The 23633-nt window shown below is 37.6% G+C and overlaps 1 protein-coding gene across 3 annotated transcripts in view; it reads right to left on the bottom strand.

The window, feature by feature from the left end:
- Positions 1-13569: 13569 nt before the first annotated feature.
- Positions 13570-23633, bottom strand: part of LOC134612390 (uncharacterized) — a 66344-nt gene continuing 56280 nt past the window's right edge. For all 3 annotated transcript variants that reach the window (XM_063456738.1, XM_063456737.1, XM_063456739.1), the window contains 4 exons: positions 22305-22347; positions 21119-21305; positions 16053-16188; positions 13570-14326 (listed from right to left, as the gene is read on the bottom strand). In XM_063456738.1, the coding sequence (XP_063312808.1) occupies positions 14227-14326; positions 16053-16188; positions 21119-21305; positions 22305-22347 (466 nt within the window). In that variant the 3' untranslated portion in view covers positions 13570-14226. The remainder of the gene's footprint in view (positions 14327-16052; positions 16189-21118; positions 21306-22304; positions 22348-23633) is intronic.

Here is a 23633-nt window from a genome sequence, read left to right as displayed (position 1 = left end):
TTTTTTTGGTTTTCTTAAAGGAACACTATAGTCACCTAAATTACTTTAGCTAAATAAAGCAGTTTTAGTGTATAGATCATTCCCCTGCAATTTCACTGCTCCATTCACTGCCATTTAGGAGTTAAATCACTTTGTTTCTTTTTATGCAGCCCTAGCCACACCTCCCCTGGCTATGATTGACAGAGCCTGCATTGAAAAAAAACTGCTTTCATTTCAAACGGATGTAATTTACCTTAAATCAAGCAAACTATGACTATAGTGTCCCTTTAACATCTTTCTAAAGCAATATATCTGCAGAAGCATTAAGCTTCACTATATAAAACAAAAAAAAAAACTTAACTCTGTTAAAAAAAAAAAAAAAAAAGTATATTAGTACATAGAGCCTCAAACTCGATGGTCACTTCAAACGTGAAATATTGGCCACTCCGTTTCTTTCCTCAGTAATTAAAAGTAGTTCCTCTTCTGTTTTGAAATAGTTTGCTTGATTTATGGTACCTTTAGAAGTTAGTGCAAATGTTGCATTCTGATTGCTGTTGATTAGTTTGTGAACAAAACAAATGATATAATAAATCTACTTATCAAACAATGTTTAGAGGAACACAGAATGTCTCCTGTCAATTAACTGAATTATTTCTTATCTTTGATATTCAGCCATAATGACATGATGGGTCCAACTTAAACTGTTAAGGACCATGTATTGCTTGGTTGAAATGCAAACTAACATTTTGAGCTTGCTTGAAAATGCTACTGTAACGTTTGCTAACATTTGCAAGGGACTTATTCTGATAGCTGTTTGTTCTTGTGATCTGACCATATGATTTCCAAAACAATTTAAAGGAACACTAAAGTCACCTAAATGACTTTAGCTAAATAAAGCAGTTTTAGTGTATAGATCAATCCTCTGCAATTTCACTGCTCAATTCACTGTCATTTAGGAGTTAAATCACTTTGTTTCTGTTTATGCAGCCCTAGCCACACCTCCCCTGGCAGAGCCTGCATGATTGACAGAGCCTGCATGAAAAAAAAACTGGTTTCACTTTCAAACAGATGTAATTTATCTTAAATAATTGAATCTCAATCTCTAAATTTAACTTTAATCACATACAGGAGGCTCTTGCAGGGTCTAGCAATATATTAACATAGCAGGGGATAAGAAAATCTTAATTAAACAGAACTTGCAATAAAGAAAGCCTAAATAGGGCTCTCTTTACAGGAAGTGTTTATGGAAGGCTGTGCAAGTCACATGCAGGGAGGTGTGACTAGGGTTCATAAACAAAGAGATTTCACTCCTAAATGGCAGAGGATTGAGCAGTGAGGCTACAGGGGCATGTTCTATACACCAAAACGTCTTCATTATGCTAAAGTTGTTCAGGTGACTATAGTGTCCCTTTAATAATTTTGACAGTGGTTTCAAAACCTTAATGAGGATTGATAGTCCTTAAGAAATACATACACACTCTGAAATTGTAGCGAATTGAAATACAATCCGCAAATCATTATCCTAAAATAGCCAAGCTAGAGTTGGATATTTTCAAATCGGTAGTTTTAGTTAAAACATTTACATTGGGATATTAATCGCTGCAATTCTTTTAGTGAATAGACCTGTGAACGAAAGCATTACAATTATGCCGTATCTTTCTGTATAGCGTTGCACGGTAAGTCTTTTGACGGCAGTGGAACATGCTGCCCTTTTAACACAGCCATATTTTTTAAATGTTTTTGTTTCTGTTTAGTTGTTGTAAATGATACTTGCACTGAATTTTAATTTTCCAGGAAAACTTGCTCAGAATATAAAAAAAAAACCTCATTTGTGAGTTGATCTCTCCATTTGGGGGTATTAGAAGCTTAACGAAAAATAATATATTCTGACATTTTTTTTTAATCTTACTAACTGGAATAAAATATGTATCATTATCCAATAGGACAGTTTTGAGGATTTATTGCATATTTTTTAAATATCTATGATCTCACTACACATTGTTTAATTTCTAATTGTCTTAGGTAAATGCTGACATTTTGCATATTTGCATTAATGCACATGTGAATATTAAATACTGTTTTACTGATTTATTATTTATTTATTTACTACCTATTTTAAGAAAAGCCCAGGGCTAGTTTAGACTGTCATACTCCTTAGTTTGTTTGCTTATGACACTGGAAATCATTAAACAAATTAAAGGAATTAAAATCTTACAATAAAACGCACTTTTCCTAGGTCATGTTATGGTGAATGATATGTGTATATATAATGATCTGTTTTAGTTTGGAGGATAACCTAATAAAACACCAATTGTAGAAGGCATTTTTATAGGCTTAACTTAAAAATAAATCTTGAGGATTTAAAATGGAACTGTTTTCTGCAACAAAACTATAAAAATCTACGTATGTTATCGATGTGTGTGATCTTTTATTTGTCGTTTAATTTTCTTTATTTAATATTTGTATGTGGTTTTAGGGGCGTCCTCGTTTCACATCCTGATGCCTTTTGTGTTTTGCCGATCAGAATATTTTCTGTGAGCATGTCACAGAGCTCCACAGCAATAAATCCCATACTGTTTGTGTGTTTCTCAGAATTATGTAGTGCAAAAACTGTGGAGCTTACTGTATGAGTGTTGTGTGCATTAATGCACCACCTAATTCCACCTAATTCCACAAAAACGTGTATGTGTGTGTTCACATGACGTATGCATTGTTGTCCTTTTGGCATATGCAAAACATTACCCCAACCCAAAAAAAACCAGACACCACTTGTTTGGGAAAAAAATTGTCACAGCTTCAATAGGTGATAAGATCAATAAACAATGTAAGTATTTGCCACCATTAACAATTATACCCTGGAGAATGAACCACTTAAACAATAAGTTGGTCTCGCATTACAAACAATCTAAATGACAAACCACATAAACCACTGCCCCCGAGGGCATCATTTCCATGTTTCACAATGTAGGAGTATACTGAGATACCCCTACACACAACAGGTTCGGAGCTACCAACGAGCTTGAAGCTACCACTACCATTCCAAACCAAACCATTTTTACCGAACTAAAAACTCCCACTTATGGAAAACCGACCTACCCCCTCCAACTTTTCTATCCATCCTCTGCCGCCGTGACTAAAATGTTAAAAACAAAAAAGGGAGGGAGTGAGTGAGGATTAATAAAGATGGCCTCTAATCTAAAATGGTACTCAATCACTGACACTGCCAACATTCTATGCCTGTCTCCTAGCAATGTCAAGACCCATTCCCCTTAGCTACACTGCTCCATGGACTACAAGATTTGATTCACATCAATGTGTAGATACACAGTAGTAAACCACAGTATAATGTAAAACTACACCTTTTGTATTACCAGTCAATTAAATTAAAATGCTTTCAGGATTATCCATCAAAATGTGAAGTGTCATAAATTCAAAGTGGAATTTTAAAGGGACACTATAGTCACCAGAAGAACTACAGCTTATTGTATTTGTTCTGGTGAGTATAATATATTTATGAGTATAATTATTCCCTTCAGGATTTTTGCTGTAAACACTGTCTTTTCAGAGAAAATGCAGTGTTTACATTACAGCCTAGTGATAACTCCACTGGCCACTCCTTATATGGCTACTAGATGTGCTGCACTGTGTGACATTCAGTGCCTCCTCCCTCTGCGTGCAGACACTGAACTTTCCTCATAGAGATGCACTGATTCAATTTACCTCTATGAGGAGATTCTGGTTGGCCAGGGCTGTGTTTGACTTGTGCTTGCTCTGCCCCTGATCTGGTCACTAAGCTCAAAGGTATTATTTACTGAGCAATGAATTGTAGACTCAGTGACTGATAGGCTGCATAAGAAGTTAGACCGCACTAGGCAGATTCTTCTGTGTTTATTGAAAGGGTTACTCTGAAGGCAGCTCTGCTGAGAAATACATTTCTGGCTTGGTTTAGGCAGTTCCAGCCGCAATTTATATACTGGTTACAGCATGATTACGAAAATTATGGTTACTAATGTTTTTACGAAAATCTAATAATTGGTTAGAACATTCTTACTTAGAATTGAAGCAGAAAATGACTGAATATACTCGTCAAAAACAATAAAGCAGAGACCTTTCTGGGTGTTCTAACCAAACAAGGATATGGGAGGCACAGAATGAATCCATTTCTAAGTTTTATTATCATACTACACTTCAAGGACAAGATATACTCTTTGGAAACCACACCAGAAAAGAAAATTGTTAGACAAACAATGAGAAGAAGAGAGTTCACAAAAAATAACTGTGTGCTTGAAAATATACCAAGAACCTTTGATAGACCTCTGGAAAAAAATGGCAGCTGCAAACAAAATGGGGGTCAGTCATTAACCATTTTCTCCCAGTAAGCAGATTATTATTATTGCCATTTATATAGCGTCAACAGATTCTGTAGCGCTTTACAATATGAACCTCAATTTTCCTCAAATGTTGGATTGAAGTTTAAAATGCTAAATATATTGCAAAGAGAGTGCAATAGACTTGCATAAGCCGGAAACTGCATCTTCCTAATATTACTGAAATTAATTAATTGTTAAAGGGACACTATATAGTCACCAGAACATCTACAGCTTAATGTAGTTGTTCTGGTGTCTACTGCCTGCCCCTGCATGCTTTGTAATGTAAATGCTGCCTTTTCAGAGGAACCCCTCTAGTGACAGTAAGCCATATGGTCACTAGAGGTGCTTCTTGGGTCTGTGCTGAGGTTCAGCATCTCCACGCTCTGCATAGAGAGGCTGAATGCTCCCCATAGAAATACATTGATTAAATGCATCTCTAGGAGTAGATGCGGATTGGCGTGGCACAGCACACTGTTTTGCTACTCATTGCTTTCCTATGGAAAAGGATTGGATTGGCTGCAATGTTCAAACTTAATGATCTCAGCCAAGGAGGCGCTGCACTGGAAAATTACCAGTAAATCACCTTTTAAACAGGGGGGAGGGAGGAGGAGCACTTAAACAGTGGTTTTAGAACTATAGTGTCAGGAATACATGTTTGTATTCCTGACACTACAATGTACCTTTAATATAAATGCCTTTATTTTTTTTATCTTAATTTCTCTTTGTTACAATTTATGTATTTTTGTGCTACAAAAACAAATGCAAAATGTTTAAATAGAATTAAATAATTAAGATATGGAAAAACCCCCATTAACCCCTTAAGGACAGACGACGGATATATTCCGTCATGATTCCCTTTTATTCCAGAAGTTGTGTCATTAAGGGGTTAAATTAGTAACATCAAATTAATAATAAATCCATATTCAGTGGTTCCATGATTCGATCGGATTGAATATACAGGTACCAGGCACTGACATGGAAAGCTTGATACTATTAGCTGCCGGCTCGCAGCGGCACTGTGACATCACAGTTATCAAAGTATAAATATGGGGATTTGTTTCCACCATATGGCCATATGTTGTGAAGCCCACCACTACTTTCAAAGTACCCCATTATTGGTGGGTCCTACACTAAAATGTGTGGGGCAAATAAATAGTAATAGTGTTGAAAATAAAAAAGTGTTAAATACTAGTAAGAGCATAGTGAGTATACAAACATAAGTGATGAAAGCAATTAAAAACAGTTTGTATACTCACTATGCTCTTACTAGTATTTAACACTTTTTTTATTTTTAACACTATTACTATTTATTTGCCCCCCACATTTTAGTGTAGGACCCACCAATAATGGGGTACTTTGAAAGTAGTGGTGGGCTTAACAACATATGGCCATATGGTGGAACCAAATCCCCATATTTATACTTTGATAACTGTGATGTCACAGTGCCGCTGCGAGCCGGCAGCTAATAGTATCAAGCTTTCCATGTCAGTGCCTGGTACCTGTATATTCAATCCGATCGAATCATGGGGATATTTATACTTAGTTAGGCATTTTAGTAGCCTTCTTTGTTTCTTGTATTTGTTTGTAGTCTGAATGCGCCGCAACTATTTATTCTCTCATTCATGAAGTTTTGGTCACAGCGGCAGCACCTTTCATACAAAATTCAGGTCTCAGGAGTGCCCCCTATCCTTTCTCTGTTTATATTACAGTTTTCAAAGTCACCATTTGGGCACCTGACAGCAGCTGCTAGCTCAAGTCATTCTCAACAGTCTATACTGACACTAGCGTATCATGCCGACATCTTTTTTTTTTTTTTCGACAATCTTTAGTTTGAGTGAATCACATCATAGTATACATTAGATACGATGAGTTGAGTAGGTCTCGTTTAACAAAACATTTGGCTCATCTTTGCAGCGAGCTAGTAAAAGTTTAACATGTTGCAAGATGTGTGGAAAAATATTGAACTGATAACTATTTAGGTTTCCTTAGGTGGGTGTAGAAATCGAAGTTAATAAAGTCAAGAGGGTTGAGCATGCCGACATCTTTAATCTTTTTACTTACCTACTCAGTGGCGGCCGGTGGAGTTTTCAGATGGTAGTTTTTTCCCCCCAATTTCATTTAATATGGATGTATAGGCCCATATGTTAGACACATATTTAGGCATTTATGTTGGCATATTTCATATACCTCTAAGTGTGTGTGCGCATGTATGACTGAAATATTTATCTATAACACCTACTGTTCTTTGTGTGTATCTGGGTGTGTGTGCTTGCTCAGCTAAACAAACCAAACTAGTGATAGAATCTTTCGAATATCATCTGTCCTGCAAGCTATTCATTAACTAAGATAGCACAGTCAGTTACTATTTGTGGTAGATGTGGAATATATGTAGTTTTGTATTATTTTTACAATTTATACTTTTTTTATAATTTAGAGGTACAAATAAACATTTTACACATCAAAGTTTTAATATAGTTAGAGCTGGATTAGCTGTGTTATCAAGGTCTTGCTGAGCTTTGGGTTACAGTAAAAATAGGAAAGAGGAGAATACTCTAAAATGTTAAAAGGTTACTCTAACACTTCATTTTTGTTTGTTTAAAATGCCCTGTTGGTAATCATGTAATAGCCCCCCCATTATAAACCAAAAATAAATGATTAAACTTATCTGGTTTCTAGCACCAGTGAAAGCTCCTAGCGTTGCCTTCCACACCCCGTCTGACATTTACGATGCCCATTTGTGCAATAATCGCTTCTCATAAATATGCATGTTATTGGACCGTTTCTCCACCACGTGTAGGGGAGGGAGAAAAGGAAGGGGTGGACAGGGGAGGGCAATTAAAAATGCAAACAAAAAACAATTTAATACAGGGAGGCGAGAGGCACTGCTCAGTGGGAGGGAAGAAAAGAGGAAAAATCAAGCTTCCCATTGCCTGGGTGCTGCCTACAAAGGAGAAGATGGTCATTGCTGTCACCAACACAATATGTGGGCTGAAGACAAACCTAAATATTGCAATGAATTGGAATTTGGCAATTCCAGGCTGTTCCAGGCTGCCAAAGTCACTGGTGCCGGGGTTGTAACGAGCCCCTGGCCCACAAGTGCAAATATCAACTACATTATAATATTTTCAGAAAATGGCGGTAAGAAAATCCATACACAAGTTTTAATATAAATTTATTTTAAAAATAAATAATCAAAATTTTCACAAAAGCAGAGTAATTATTAAGGTATAAATGCTGGTCAGGAAAAGTAAATTCAAAATATAATACCTATGTAAATCGTAGAATCAGTATCTATCCGTAAAGATCAAGAAGAAGATCTGATACAAATTGTTTTTATATTAAGATCCCCTATAAAGACTAGTAATTCATGAATGCTAATGTATTTGAATATGTAAGCTAATTATGCTAATCAACTTATGCAGACTTAGGCTTAATCAAATATGGCGTTCTATGTAACCACATAATGATTTAGTCATTGTATTAAAGTGACATTAAAGGAATGGAACATATCAGCTATGAAGAAATGTTAATAAATGTAAACCTCTTTAGTTTAGAAAAACGTCACCTGAGAGGGGATATGATAACATTATACAAATATATCCCGGGCAAATACGAACCATTGTGTGGATATCTATTCACAAACCGGACTTTACATAGGACACGAGGCCATGCGTTTAGACTGGAAGAAAAAAGATTTCATCTAAGGCAAAGAAAAGTTTTTTTTACTGTAAGAACAATAAGGATGTGGAATTCTCTGCCTGAAGAAGTGGTTTTATCAGAGTTTGTACAGATGTTCAAACAGCAACTAGATGCATACTTGCAAAACCAGAATATTCAAGGATATCATTTTTCTATGTAGGGTAAATGCTTATTGATCCAAGGATTAATCTGACTGCCATTCTGAGGTCAAGAAGGAATTTTTTTCCTAGTTTGTTGCAAAATTGGAAGTGCTTCAAACTGTTTTTTTTTTGCCTTCTTTTGGATTAACAGCAAAAAACAAATGTGAGGAAGGGTAAACTTGATGGATGCAAGTTTCTTTTCAGCTATGTAAATATGTAACATGTAAAGCTAACCTTCATATGTAAGTATGAGATCAAAATCCTAAACTAATAAAAAAAAAAAAACATGCTCCGTTAGATAAGATAATGTTTTGGCTTCTTTCAAGGCAGTTCGGATTCTCAGGCACCTAGTGAAGATTCTTGGAGCTGACTGACCTTCTATTTACTGAATGATTAGATATGTCACTAGAACAATTGTGTGAAAGTGTTCAGCTGGCAGAAAGCAAATATATTATTCTAGCTCAAATTATCCTGCTTATACACAAATTAACTATTTTATATCCAAATGCCCATATCATACTGATAATGGTAATTGTGGTCAGAGTAACCCTTCAAGAAATTAAAAGAATCTCAGTCTGATTAACATACTCTATCGAGTAAGATTAAAAATTTCACACCAAATTTCTTTATTTCTCATAAAACGCTATAAATGTATTCAACTGTTAATTAAACATATTCAGGATATTTACTAATGTGAGAATTCAAAGTGAATTTAAAATCTAAGCAAATGAAAATATAAACAGTTGTAAAAAAAAAAAGGGTGGTATCTAAAACATAAAAAAGTGCTACTGTAATCACTCCACACAACACAATCAAGTGAAGAAATACTCAAAATACCAAATAAAGGTGAAAAGCACACGCAGAAGTACCAAAAAATGTTACCATCAAATGTATTTCAGGGCAAACGATAAATCATATACAATCCATAGTGTACTATATAAGATATGCAATAATATAAAATATATGTACAATTATGTGTATTGCACTCACATACTGCTGAGCCACTTGTATTAGAGCTCTAAAGTGTTGGGTCTCCAGCCAGATATAATAGGCAGGATGTGTAACGAGAATATACCCCAACACGCAGAATTAAGCTAAACAGAAGAAAACACAGAGGAGAGATATGTCTACCGGACCTTAGAATGGCCGGACTCGACGTATATGAGAGGAGTACAGAGTCAGGAGCGATCCGAGGTCAAGGGCACAAAGAGACAGCGTAAACTAGGACTAGCCGGGGTCTGGTACACAGTAAACAGCAAGCCGGCAAACAGAACAGATAAGGATAAAGAGATAACGTAGTCAGAAACAAAGCCAAGGTCAGTACGAAGGAACACAACTGAACACAACAAGCGCTAAAGGGAACTGCAACAGAAACCACGATAGGGCAGGGAGTAAAGGGAGAGGTAAGTATATATAGCTTCTAAACTAATGTGATTGGCTCCTGTCATATCCACACCCCCAAAAGGTAAGTGTATGGGGAGTGTGGCATGACAGGGGCCAATGGGAGCCTTTTGGCAATTTAGGCTCCCACTGTCTCTTTAAGAGCGCGCCCGAGATTCGCGGCACGCTCTTAGATTCAGGCGGGACATGTGACCGCTTCTTGCGGTCACTGCCCGCCTTCCTATTGAAGCCGTCGGATGAGCCGCGCGCGGCTCGTGCAGCAGCAGGACCGCGCGCGGCTCGAAGAGAGGACCGCGGCTGGCCCCTGGACAGAATCTGGAAAAAACAGGAGACATATACAAAACAAAAAGAAATAGCACAACATGTTTCGACTGTGGTCCATCTACTTCAAATGATGATCTTTCCTTCTTATAAAACGCTCCATTGTTGATTTCCACATGTTCATCCAGACCAGACTTCTGTTTACGTCATCTTGAGCATGCATCTCTTCATAATTACGTCTGACTTCACTGCGTAATTGCGTATGACATCATCTCAGAAATGCCTCCCACTGGCATCTTTAATGTTATACTTAACTTATGATTCCATTACCAGGCAAAACTATTCACGATATAGTAGCAATCAAGGAGGCAACATATAAGGCAATACATTCATTAAAACTAATTTAAAAGCATGTGGTATCTCACCTAAAATGAAAATGGGTTAATATAGGTAGAGATTCTGAGTGACTGATTTGGGCGGCATTTTAAGGCATAGACGGCTGCTTTGGTAGTTGTTCTATATTGATTAACTTCTAGTTTGCATTGGTATTTTGTCCCATTGATTTCACTCCAAGAATGAATATTTACAGGTCGAAGTGAATCACGAACCCATGGCAGAACCCCATAAGGATGTGGGATGTACTATGCCATTTGGCAAAATGTGGGCTTTAACACTGCAGGTCAGCATAGTAATCCCTGCAGACTGCAACCCCCACACCATGGCAATTAATACTTACCTACCGTGGCGATCCCGATTGGGGGTACTGCCTGACAGTCAGTCCAGCTATCCCGGGCCATGTGATCGCGATGACATTGCAATCACATGACCCAATCAACAGTGAGCTGCACTGCCTATAGGAGGACTTCCTGGGTTGTTAGACATTCAAGATTGAAATAAAGTTAAAAAAATATATAATTATAACAAAATTCATGAAATAATAAGGAATTATATAATATAATAATAGCAATGTTATATATTGCATTTTTTACATAATATACATATATATGTATATATATTCACACACATATATACAGTTGTGCTCAACATTTGCATACTCTGGCAGAAATTGTGAAATATTGGCATTGATTTGGGAAATATGACTGATCATGCAAAAATGGTTTTATTTTATTAAAGGACAGTGATCATATGAAGCCATTTATTATCACATAGTTGTTTGGCTCCTTTTAAAACCATCATGACAACATAAATCACCCAAATGGCCCTGATCAAAAGTTTACATATCCTTGAATGTTTTGCCTTGTTACAGACACAGAAGGTGACACACACAGATTAAAACGGCAATTAAAGGTTAATTTCCCACACCTGTGGCTTTTTAAATTGCAATTAGTGTCTGTGTATAAATAGTCAATGAGTTTGCTAGCTCTCACGTGGATGCACTGAGCAGGCTAGATACTGAGCAATGGGGATCAGAGAAGAACTGTCAAGAGACCTGCGTAACAAGGTAATGGAACTTTATAAACATTAAGCGAAATCAAACAGCCTTTAGTCCGAAGACAAGAAAAACAAAAACTTGGATCAGTCAAGAATAGGCATTTTTAGTCTAGTTTGACAGCAAATTAAAGCAAACAGATGCCAATACGTTTAAAAAAAAAAAAAAAGGAATTGCAAAAAATGAAAATGAGTACACCTTCAACAACATTTCTAAATATGACCTAAATAATGCACATGGAGTTCCAACTTGGTCTCCTGCATGAAATATGCCAAACAGCCGTCATTCAGCTGATGAGAGTTAAAAAAAATAAAAAAAATAAACCGTTGTTGCAAAACATAAGCTTTTGGGGTTTTATGACATATTTGGCCATTTCTACTCAGGTGTAATCATTTCTTATTTTTTGGCAGAAAGTATCTTTTTTTTATTATCGATATCGGTGGACTGATGATTTTTTCACCTACTTGTCAGCGTTAGTCTGTCAGCAGCTTCCGGTAATTAGAACATCAATGAAGGGATGCACGGTGGGATGCTGCTGGGAATGTTCTTAGGAAACAGACAGTAATGAAAACCATAACAGCTGACTAGTGTTTGAAGAGTTTACGTCCCCCACCAATAGATTTCCATCCACAATCATTACCTGTAGAAGATCAGTTGTGTGTTCCAAATGAGAGACTTTTCGTTTCCAGATATGCTCTTCTTTGCATTCTGGTGCAATGGGAATGAATAAACGATATAGGTAGCAAAGATACAAAAGTTTCTAACACTAGAGCAGGTCCATGCTCCATCTCATTCACTCTGCCATATGGGCTCCACCATTGGATATTCTCTTGTTTATCTTTTTATACATGTGACGTATTGGAAATATCCACCACCACTACTGCTGACAATATATCCTGAGACGGGGATTGTACCGTCAACGCTGAACACAGCAGAGCTCTTTGAAGCTCTAGAAAGTGTGAGTGTGTTTTTTGCACAATACTCTCTCTCCCCCGTCTGTAATTAGACATACTGCACTATTCATTTTTCTGTTTCTTTATTTCTTTGAGATACTCAATAACTGTGTAAATCCGAACAGAGGATTCTATCGACATATGTATGTATGTGTGCCTGTTATGTGATTTCACAGAAGGGTTATTATCTTTTTAGGTGCAGATATCTATATTTTTCTGTTTTTACTCTCATTTGTTCACAAGGTTTTGGGGAATCCTTGTTACGATTGTCTGCTGCCTGTCTATTGAAGTATATAGCGAGCACCTTCCCCTTTTTGTATCCATATTACCCTATAGTTGTATCAGAGTAACTGGATCAAACAAATTAAGGAAACTTAAATGTAATAAGTTGCCAAATTAGGCCTCAATTTGAATATTTTGGACAAGCTTTAATTGATTTAATATACTGAAAATATTTTATTGTGTAATATTTTTGATATATTGATATATTTTTTTATATGATATATATTTTTCATATTTTAATTTGCTTAATAAATAATTTTAAACATTTTATCTAAAAAATATTAAATCATTTGGAAAGCTTATTCCACAATATTAAATTGACGCCTACTTTGTTTGAATAATCAAATTGGCAATTTACACAGCGATCCAACTAATTTTATTAACTACCAAAAAGCAGCCAAACTAAAATGCAAACTTGATTAAAATACAAAAAATAGCATTTTGTATTTTTGAAAATAGGGTTTTCTGTTCTACATACTATAAAACCATAATTAAGAAATAAAAAATGTCGTTTATGACATTATCTAAATCAGATGTGTGGGGAAAAAAAAGAAAATTCCGTCAATCATTTGTATTATACATCACTTGTTAACCCTTACCTATACACTGTAAAGAGACACACATTTTCTCCATGATCGTGAAAAATGAAAAGGTTATTAAACAAAAAAAATTGTTGAGAATTGACAAAGAAACTGCAAATTGTATACCAATAGAGACAAAACGTTTTCCAACACAGCTTTTTTGACTTTTAATAAATTTCTGGCATACATTTTTTGAACTTCTCTTGTGGGTTCCGGATGGGTCTCTGTTCCGTTAATAATCCTACATTTATAGAAAATGTATATAAAAGTGATCAAGTTCTTTCTTACAGACTGTCTGAACGATAAAAAACATATTTATTTCAAAAATATCTGGTTATTGTATACGGATTTTAGCTTCCAATGTTTCTAGTAGCTTAGTCAAGAGACAGCAATAATATAACTAGTATAATGGACACAATGAGTGCACACATTTGCTCTTTAATTCGTGTCACTTTCAATTTCCAATTTTTTATTTTTGTTTTATTGTCCGTATTACATTACATGAAATGTTCCATTAGTACTTAGTACTTGATTCTCAATAACGCACAATGCATTCATGAAATATATACAAATGTTTCAACAGTAAGTGAGAGCATAACAATCCTATACTTTGGTTTTAGCCAAAGGACACTTAACAAAATGTTGCGTATTTAGGATATGTACACGCTTTGCATCTATGTTCTGCATAATCTTAATGCAACCTGATTTATTCACTAAACAGTGGGACATGGTGAACATAGGCAAGTCGGAAAGTGATACATTTAAAAACAACAAACACAGTGTTACGGGAAAAAAAATAATTTTGACGAAAATTCATTGTATTTATTTTTCTGTTTTTTGTTTTTTTTCAACAAATCTGTTGCTTTGGACTTAATTTTTCAACTTTGATGTCACCATCAAAAAATCACAGTTTAGTTTATACAACTCATGGAGTACCATGTATGTTTACAACTTATTGTACAAACATCCAAACTAGCTCAAATTCTGGCACTCAAATTGTTTTATATTTTTATTTGATATTTTAACTTGTTTTTGTTTTGTTTTTTTTACATTTTGTGTTAAATTATTCCTCTTCATCTTTATCAGAAATCTCCAATTTCGGCATCTTAATTACATTCTGGTTTCCTCCAGCGGTCGACTCATGAAATCCTGGATTGCTTGATGAAGGGGTAGCCATTTGTTTATTGAGATCTTCAATGATGTTATCCAGCTAAATCCATATAAAATATAATATATATAATATATCAACAATAAAACCAACAAAAAAGTATGTTTATGTTAATTATACATTATAATATGAAAACAGAAGTCTGCAAAACACTCTACGTGTCTCTCTACTGACTTTCCACAGCCCTTCCTAAGTCATATCCCAGGTTTAGTCCTTTTACGGTTTCTCTTTATTATTGAGGAATGTGCCAATCATCTAATATTTTTAGCCCAGGGGGTCCTGAGATGTAAGTCCAGCCTTGCTTCTGAGTTCTTAGGCAAGTTTATCGATATTGAACATATATCAGCAACAGATGGACTTTGGGCAGACAGGAGTCTGACCTCTACTAAAGTTAAGAAACAAAGGCATGTCAGTTCTACGATTCAGATGCACTGTAGACAGTGACCAGATTTCTACAAAAATTTCCCTAAGGAAGATTGCATTTATGGTGTGAAAAAGGTTATAAAGAGTACTATTTACATGTCAACTAAAACAGCCCAGAAGATCACAAGGATGCAGGAGTGGGGACATGGTGCCAGTGGACCTGACTGGGACCTAGGGAACATGAGAAACGGTATGTTAAAAAGTCTTGACACCAGACAGATGCCCCATTAGTTAGGTAACGGTTTACTATAGAGAGTAATTTTAATTTTTTTTTTACTTTACCTATGTAGTTTCTTAATTAACTGTTTATTGGGTTAATCATAAAGGCATTTATTTTATTATGGTGTTGGGATAATGGCTGTTGTTTGTTGTGCAGATATTAGAAGAATAGCATTGTGGTGTTGCACTAGGACTGATGATGTTTTTAAGCTAATTGCACTGGGAGCTAAGTCTAGTGCTTGCTAGATTTATGATGGACAAACAGGTCCACTCCCATTTGGTTCTACTGACAAGTAAGACAAACTCACAGTTCAGCTATCCTATTAAACATTTGCATGGTGAGCATTTTATATTGGGGCGTGATGCTCTTAGTGTAAGTCTATAACATTCTTTATTCAAACTCATTCAAACCACTAATGGAATCTAGAAGGTCCCTTGATATTGTACTTTGAATATATGGCTCAATTTTGAAAGTGCAACATCATTTTAGTTCAATTATACAATTGTATTGCTCATCTTACTACCTTACAGACTAAACAAGTGTTTAGCTTGTAAGATGTGGTAAAAAAAAGAGAATTCTTATTTAATAGTATTATTGTACAAATAAGCTGCTATTGCCTATTCATTTCTATACCACACATAAAAAAATCTGCATGGCTCGGCAGAGGACACCTTAAGGCAGCACATCTGCTATTGGCAAGAACAGGACCCTTCAACTGCTGTAGGTCATCAGTTCAAAGTATTGATGCCGCTCACTGGCTTTATGAGAAATCTAGCTCATTGGTAGAAGGAGGGCCAGGCATGATTTGTCTGCAAATAGACCCAAAATGTCTGGGTGGTATCTGTGTTATAATTCAAACCAATGATTTTGCTTTGCTGTCTTCATGTGTAGCTACTGACTACACAAAACGTTTAAATTAAAATAAAAACTTTCTATGTAAAATACAAAATGTTTAATAAAATAAATATTTTCTATGTAAATGGTGAAAGTGTGTACATTTTTACATGAACAGTTTTCATTGCAACATTAGATAAGCCTGAGCTAATGTCAATGGCCATATTCTCTACGTAGAATAGACCAAAGATTCCGTGCATTAATGACGGCTAGGAATGGACATATACATACCGCTTATTTTCCGCTGCATTTCCTGCGCTCAGGTAAAAGGTTTTAAATTCTTCAGATGGAGGCCGGAGCTCTATGATACATCGTTTTGAGTTCACAGATTGTTCAAATACGGTATACCCTTGGAGGTAAATGCCACCTGCCACGTGCAAAAGAGAAGAGTTTAAAAAAAAAAATCTACTTTTACACCCGCGGATAGCCACGGTTTATCCTTAGCAGAAAGAGATTTGTATTTTCAATTATCAATCCTTATTAGCCAGTAATTGCGGGAGGGTTTGTTATGTAGTTTTACCTACCTATCTTCTGTCCCCAAAGCCATTACATAACATTTCAAAATCATGGCATTGTGTTGCCATGGTAATAAGAATTGATTGAGCACAACATCATCTGCTACTGATTGCTGTATTGTTGGGCTATATTAAAAAATTCAATCTGCTCAATGGCCGTCTGTTATTATGCATACACCATTCAGGTTACACAGGCCTCTATGTAAATCTTACTTTCATTAGTTTTGTGAGTTATATTTTCTATACATTATTTCCTCCCCCCTGCATTTAGCTTCCCGAGCTTCACATTCTAAACAGCTTTCATGCACCATGTAACAAACAGCCCTCACTGTAACCAATGCTACCAGTTCAACATGCATGACTTATGCATCATACCCAGCCCTCTCTATAAACATTACCATTCCCAGCTCTTTAAACGATGCATCATATCGTTAGATGTGGCTCTTTAGAGGCTATACATGTCCTATTACACATTTCACATTCATTTGTTTGGTATGTTACTCATGATAAACTGCCCTTACCTTTAACTCAAGCTCTTTGAGCTATGTATTTTAAACAAAACCAACTATCAACTATAATGTTGTATCCTCTAAGTAAGAGCAGTTGTTATAAAACATTCAGCTCTATAAAAACTTTTCCCTATTAAAGCCTTGAACTATTCCATGTGCTTTAGGATTTTACGAAAATGCTATGTATTTCATACCGAGACACAGGAGGACATTATAGATTGTTTTTTTATCATGCTGGGGCAGAATTATACACATATACAGGCATAACTCGCTTTACATACACTCACTTTAAGTACACTCGCGAGTACAGACATACGTAAAGGTGCCTTGCGAGTACAGATATTCCCGCGAGTGAACAGGAAATGGAAGGTTCTATTCTTTCCCAGAGCAGCTCAGTTCAGTGTCCTTGGGGCAAGACCTTTTCACACTTTCTGACATGGCACAGGTTAATCATCTCAGATTTATAATGTCTACTCCTAGCTGAAAATATATATCTTTTTTTCTGCCCCTACATTGTTCATATTCTGCAATCGGCGCCATCCAGTAAAAAAGGTTTACCCTGTCATTTTCTATAACTATGATTTAGCAGCTTAGCTGCATTAGCCACAATACTGAGGATTCAAAGTTAAACCATAAATGCTTAAAATGAAGAAGACATATTTCTAAACAAAGTGTGCAACTAAGCTGCTACCAAATACAAATTGGCACTGTATTTACAGAATATGGCCCAGTGGGCAGGTTTATTTTACTATTCCTCCCAGTATAAGGTTGTCAGATGAGTAAAACATTAAAAATAAACGGTACAATCTGGAATGAGATTTTTCTTTTTACTGTTTGTTTTAACTGAATAAGCCCACTGGAAATCACTAAATAAATCACTGGAAATAAAATCACTGGAAATCTGCAGTTGCAGTATCAGTTATGCCTGTAAATTACTACTGCAATGCAGCACATGCATTGGGAAGTCAAAAAAGGTATTACTTCACTTTAAGTACTTTTTCATTTTACATACATGCTCTGGTCCCATTGTGTACTTAGAAGTGGGGTATGCCCATACATCATTGGCGGATCCAGGGGTGGGGCAACGGGGCAATTGCCCCCCCCGAGATTCTCCCCTGCCGGCTAGTGCAGGGCTGACATTGCCCAAGTGCCAGCCCTGCATTGTGCCTGCAGACCGGGAGGGAGATCAGTGATCAGTGATCTCCCTCCCCGGTCCGCAGGCACATTACTGACAGCCGACCGGCAGGGGAGGGAGAGAGGACCCGGGAGCTGTTACCAGCAGCTCCTCCGGGTCCTCCTCTCGCGAGATTTGGAGCATTGCCGCGGTTACCACGGCAACGCTCCAAATCTCGCGAGAGTGAACTCTAGCCCTGGAGCGCGGGCTAGAGTTCACTGGAACCACTGGACCACCAGGGATTCCCCACTGGGACCACCAGGGATCCAGAAATGTCCCCCCTCCTCCTCAATAAAGGTAAGAAGGGAGGGGGGACATAATATATTTTATTAAATACATTTTTTTTTTTTTTATTAAAAAGCCTCCCTTCCCTCCTCCCCTCCCCCATACACACTGCCCCCATACACACTGCCCAACATACACTGCCCCCATACACACACTGACCCCATACACACTGCCCCCATACACACTGCCCAACATACACTGCCCCCATACACACACTGACCCCATACACACACTGACCCCATACACACACTACACACACTGACCCCATACACACACTGACCCCATGCACACACTGACCCCATACACACACTACACACACTGACCCCATACACACACTGACCCCATACACAAACTGCACACACTGTCCCCAAACACACACTACACACACTGTCCCCATACACACACTGTCCCCATATACACACTGTCCCCATATACACACTGTCCCCATACACACACTGTCCCCATATAAACACTGACCCCATACACACACTACACACACTGACCCCATACACACACTGACCCCATACACACACTACACACACTGACCCATACACACACTGACCCCATACACACACCATACACACACTACACACACTGACCCCATACACACACTGACCCCATACACACACTGACCCCATACACACACTACACACACTGACCCCATACATACACACACTGCCCCCATACACACAAACACTGCCCCCATACACACAAACACTGCCGCCATACACACAAACACTGCCCCATACACACAAACACTGCCCCAATACACACACTGTCCCCATACACACACTGTCCCCATACACACACTGTCCCCATACACACACTGTCCCTATATACACACTGTCCCCATATACACACTGTCCCCATACACACTACACACACTGACCCCATACACACACTGACCCCATACACACACTACACACATTGACCCCATACACACACTGACCCCATACACACACTGACCCCATACACACACTGACCCCATACACACACTGACCCCATACACACACTACACACACTGACCCCACACACACTGCCCCCATACACACACACACTGCCCCCATACACACAAACACTGCCCCCATACACACAAACACTGCCCCCATACACACAAACACTGCCCCCATATACACACTGTCCCCATATACACACTGTCCCCATACACACACTGCCCCACACAAACACTGCCCCACAAACACTGCCCCATACACACACTTCCCCCTTACACACACTGACCCCATACACACACTGACCCACAAACACTGCCCCACATACAAACACTACACACACTGACCCCATACACACACTGCCCCCACAAACACTGCCTCCATACACACACTGCCCCACAAACACTGTCCCCATACAACACTGTCCCACAAACACTGTCCCCATACACACTGCCCCATACACATACTGCCCCGCACACACTGCACACCTATACACACACAGTGCCCTACACACCCTGCTGCCCCCCCATACACACATTGCCCCAAACACACACACACGACCCCCCCATACACACAGTGCCCCCCATACACACACTGCCCCACACAGACATACAGTGCCCCCCATACACACACTGCCCCACACAGACATACAGTGCCCCCATACACACACTGCCCCCTAACACACACACTGCCACCCTTACGCACTCACACTCACTTCACCGCTCACACACACACTGCACCTTTCACACACACTTCACCCCTAACACACACCACTTCTCCTATGCCCTATATCCCAGCAGACCCCAGGTAAGTTGTCAAACTGTTCTTAAACGGTATGACTACTTACTCCGGGGTGGGATCCTGGCACTACTGGCACCATAACTACTACACTGAGCTGTAGTGGTTATTGTGCTAGGATTATTTTTTTTATATAATCTACAAGTGCCCCTCCCGAGATCAGGCTCTGGATCCGCCACTGCCGTACATACTCTTTTTTTCTGTGTCATATAAAGAATATATATATATATATATATATACACACCGTATAAATATATATTTTAAACAGAGCAGATACATTGAACTCACTGAAATGAATTAATTTTATGAAACATATAGACATATTTTTTGTTGTTTTGCCTAAAGGCAGTTGGTGTGTAAAAATAAATGAACATATGTTTAGCCCTTTATGCATTCCCCCAAAAAGAACATGGAAACATAGTCTGGATACGTCTTTGATAAGGTGGATCCTCAGTGTTAAGGTGACACTGCTTCAAAAAATTTTTTTAGGCGGGGAGGTGGATATTGGGTGAGTTCCCACACTTTTCCCCCCAGGACTTGACCCCTGAGTCCCTCCCCATCTCCTTCCACTTTCTCGTTTCTCCCTCTCTCAATTTTTTATGTTTTTATGATCTAAATATATCATAAAACTGGTAACCCAATGCCTTAAAACTAAGTGAATTCTGTTTAGATGAAGTTTCATATTCCAAATAAACAGCTTTTGTAAATAACTACAAATGGATTGGCACACATTATTTTCTTTCAGTATTGTCCATTGACAGCTGTTTGAATTGCTGCTTCGTTTGAAAAGTACACAAAGGATTCAACGTTATTCCTAAACAGTACTAACTCAGGAAAGGAACCATGAAGTTGATGTTCCAAACTAGGTTGTAGAAATACAAAAACAAAAAATAGAGGAAAAGTCCTCCGTGCACTGCTTTCATTAGAATAGACACTGCCCCTTTTTTTAGCCACTGGATGAAGTTTGTAAACTTACTTTTGATTTGCTGTGTTTAAAAAGTATTGAAATTTTAAAAATGTAAAAAAAAGATTTCACTGTAAAAAAATTAAATGTTCTTCTACCTACCTAGAGCATTGGTTGAGCGAATACTAGAATAAAAATATAGACATCCATCCTTCAGGATACAGTAATGTTGAACCCAAACATCTTTGTTCTTGTCCAGTTGATGAAGAAGTCCCAAGCATTCAGGATTTTTAATAGCAAGAGGAGGAAGGCTGAAGTTGTGCATGGTGACATCGACCCATACATGGTTCTATGAAATGTAAACCACAAACAAACATTACCATAAAAACTGCAAGAGTTCACAAAAAGTACGAAAGTACAAAATTCATAATGCAGTTCATAAATACAAATTGGAAATGAGTGGCCTCTTGGACTATTCTACACAGATCTAGCCTCTTTGTAACTCTACCTGGGTCAAGTATATCCCTCAAGAGATCTCCAGCTTCTACCCAGGTAATACAGATTGTTGGAGTTAAGCACCCGTCCACCGCAACAAAACTTAAGCATATCATATCTATCACCAGAATTACAAATATTCTACTTCAATATCCCACCCGACAGGCTCTGTCGTTCCTCAACTTCCTCAGAGTTTCCATCTGCTTGAATAATGTATACTATTAACCAAAAGTAATACATCAGTAAGATATATTACTGCTTGTTATTAATGCACCTTTTTTAAGAAGGCACTAAGGAGGTCGTGGTAGGACAAAACACGTAGGGTGGGGGCATAGAAATGCAACATTTGCAATCCTGTTCATATATTTGATCTGCCTGGATTTTGTTTTCAAATGTTTTTGGAGGTGCCGTTCTCTCTCAGTTCCTCCTTTCAACCTGGCAGATTTTACATAATAGGAATGGAACTTTGGACTGCAAAACGTGTATCAATATATGTGTGTGAGTGCAATACCTAACCTATCGTTGCTGAGTGACACTAATATGGTTACACTACTCTACATATTTTGTGTTCATTTAAGACTGGCTGTATCTCTATTCCCTTGTCATGTTTTTCATATCTCTATGTGGCACTAAGGGGATGGTCCCTAGCAAAGCCGTCTATTTGATTTATGTATATTTATATATTTTTCCATTCGGTGCAGTGGATGTGTGAGGATATATATTACTTAACAATTATTGGTACTCTTCATATTTACTTACAAAGTATGAAACGTACAAAGAACATTGCAATAATTTGTAATACTTTTTCAATTTATCATATCATGCTTGATGTGAATGGGTAAAAATGTGTTACCTGGCTGAGAGGATGTATGGCTTTATCCATTGCATCCAGCCATCTAAAACAAAACAAAAACAAATATAAAACAAATACTAAAGAAAGGACAATTAAAAAACAACAAGAACAATGCAAGGTGTAATGTATTAAAATCTAATAAAACAACCTTATATCTGGTAGGTAAAGGACAATTTTTCTATAGATGTCAAAAGAAGGACATTATATATTGACCAAGGTTAAAGGACCACTATAGGCACCCAGACCACTTCAGCTCAATGAAGTGGTCTGGGTGCCAGGTCCCTCTAGTTTTAACCCTGCAGCTGAAAACATAGCAGTTTCAGATAAACTGCTATGTTTACATTGAGAGTTAATCCAGCCTCTAGTGGCTGTCTTCCTGATAGCCACGACGAGAGGCCCTTCCGCGATCCTCAATGCGAAAATCTTATTGAGGACACGCTGGAAGTCCATAGGAAAGCATTAAGAAATGCTTACCTATGGGTGGTTTAAATGTGCGCGTGGCTCTGGCCGCGCATTCGCATTCGGAGCTGACGTCGACAGGCGGAGGAGAGGTCACCAGAATCGAAAGAGCCCGGCGCTGGATTAAGTTAAGTGGCTGATGGGGTTTTAACCCTTTCAGCCCAGCGGGAGGGCTGCCCTGAGGGAGGGGGGGACCTAAGAACCCTTTAGTGCCAGGAAAACAAGTTTGTTTTCCTGGCACTATAGTGGTCTTTTAAGGTTAATTCTCCTTAATTCACATCTAATATAGTATTTCTTTAAACAAAGGCACATTTATAACATGGTAATATCTTCTAAACAGGTGTCTTTTTTACCATCTGTTGCCAAAAATTAGCCCACCACATTCTTATAAATTCACGCATATAGTGACTTTAGTGATGGAAAATGGTGAGTAAATCCATTTCATAATTATCCTTTGATAGAGCTGATACAGTATGTCAAATATGTTTCCTTTTGTTTTTTTGTATTCCAAAAAAAGCCAGTTTATGTTGGATCAGCACATTTAATAAGGACAGTGAAAAGCAAGCTTTTGGAATTTAATTTAATTTTAAATTTTTTTTATATTTTGGGAAATATACAGTTATTGCCCATTTTAGACAGAAAAAGCGATCGTGAGAAATTCTCCATTATTTATTTAGACGAGTTATTCGGGCCCTAAAATTTGCAATTCGATGATAAATTAGTTCAAAGAATGAAAAAAATATTACTCATTTCCAAGGATCTCAAAAATCCTTTCACTGACAGGGCTTGAAAACAGAGCTACAAACACCAATGTCACCTGTTTTGTTAAGCTAAAAATATTGTAACAAAAGCATGGTACCATAACAACTT

The sequence above is a fragment of the Pelobates fuscus genome, chromosome 5 (assembly GCF_036172605.1).
Source record: "Pelobates fuscus isolate aPelFus1 chromosome 5, aPelFus1.pri, whole genome shotgun sequence".
NCBI lineage: Eukaryota > Metazoa > Chordata > Amphibia > Anura > Pelobatidae > Pelobates > Pelobates fuscus.
This window is presented reverse-complemented; position numbering and strand designations above follow the sequence as displayed.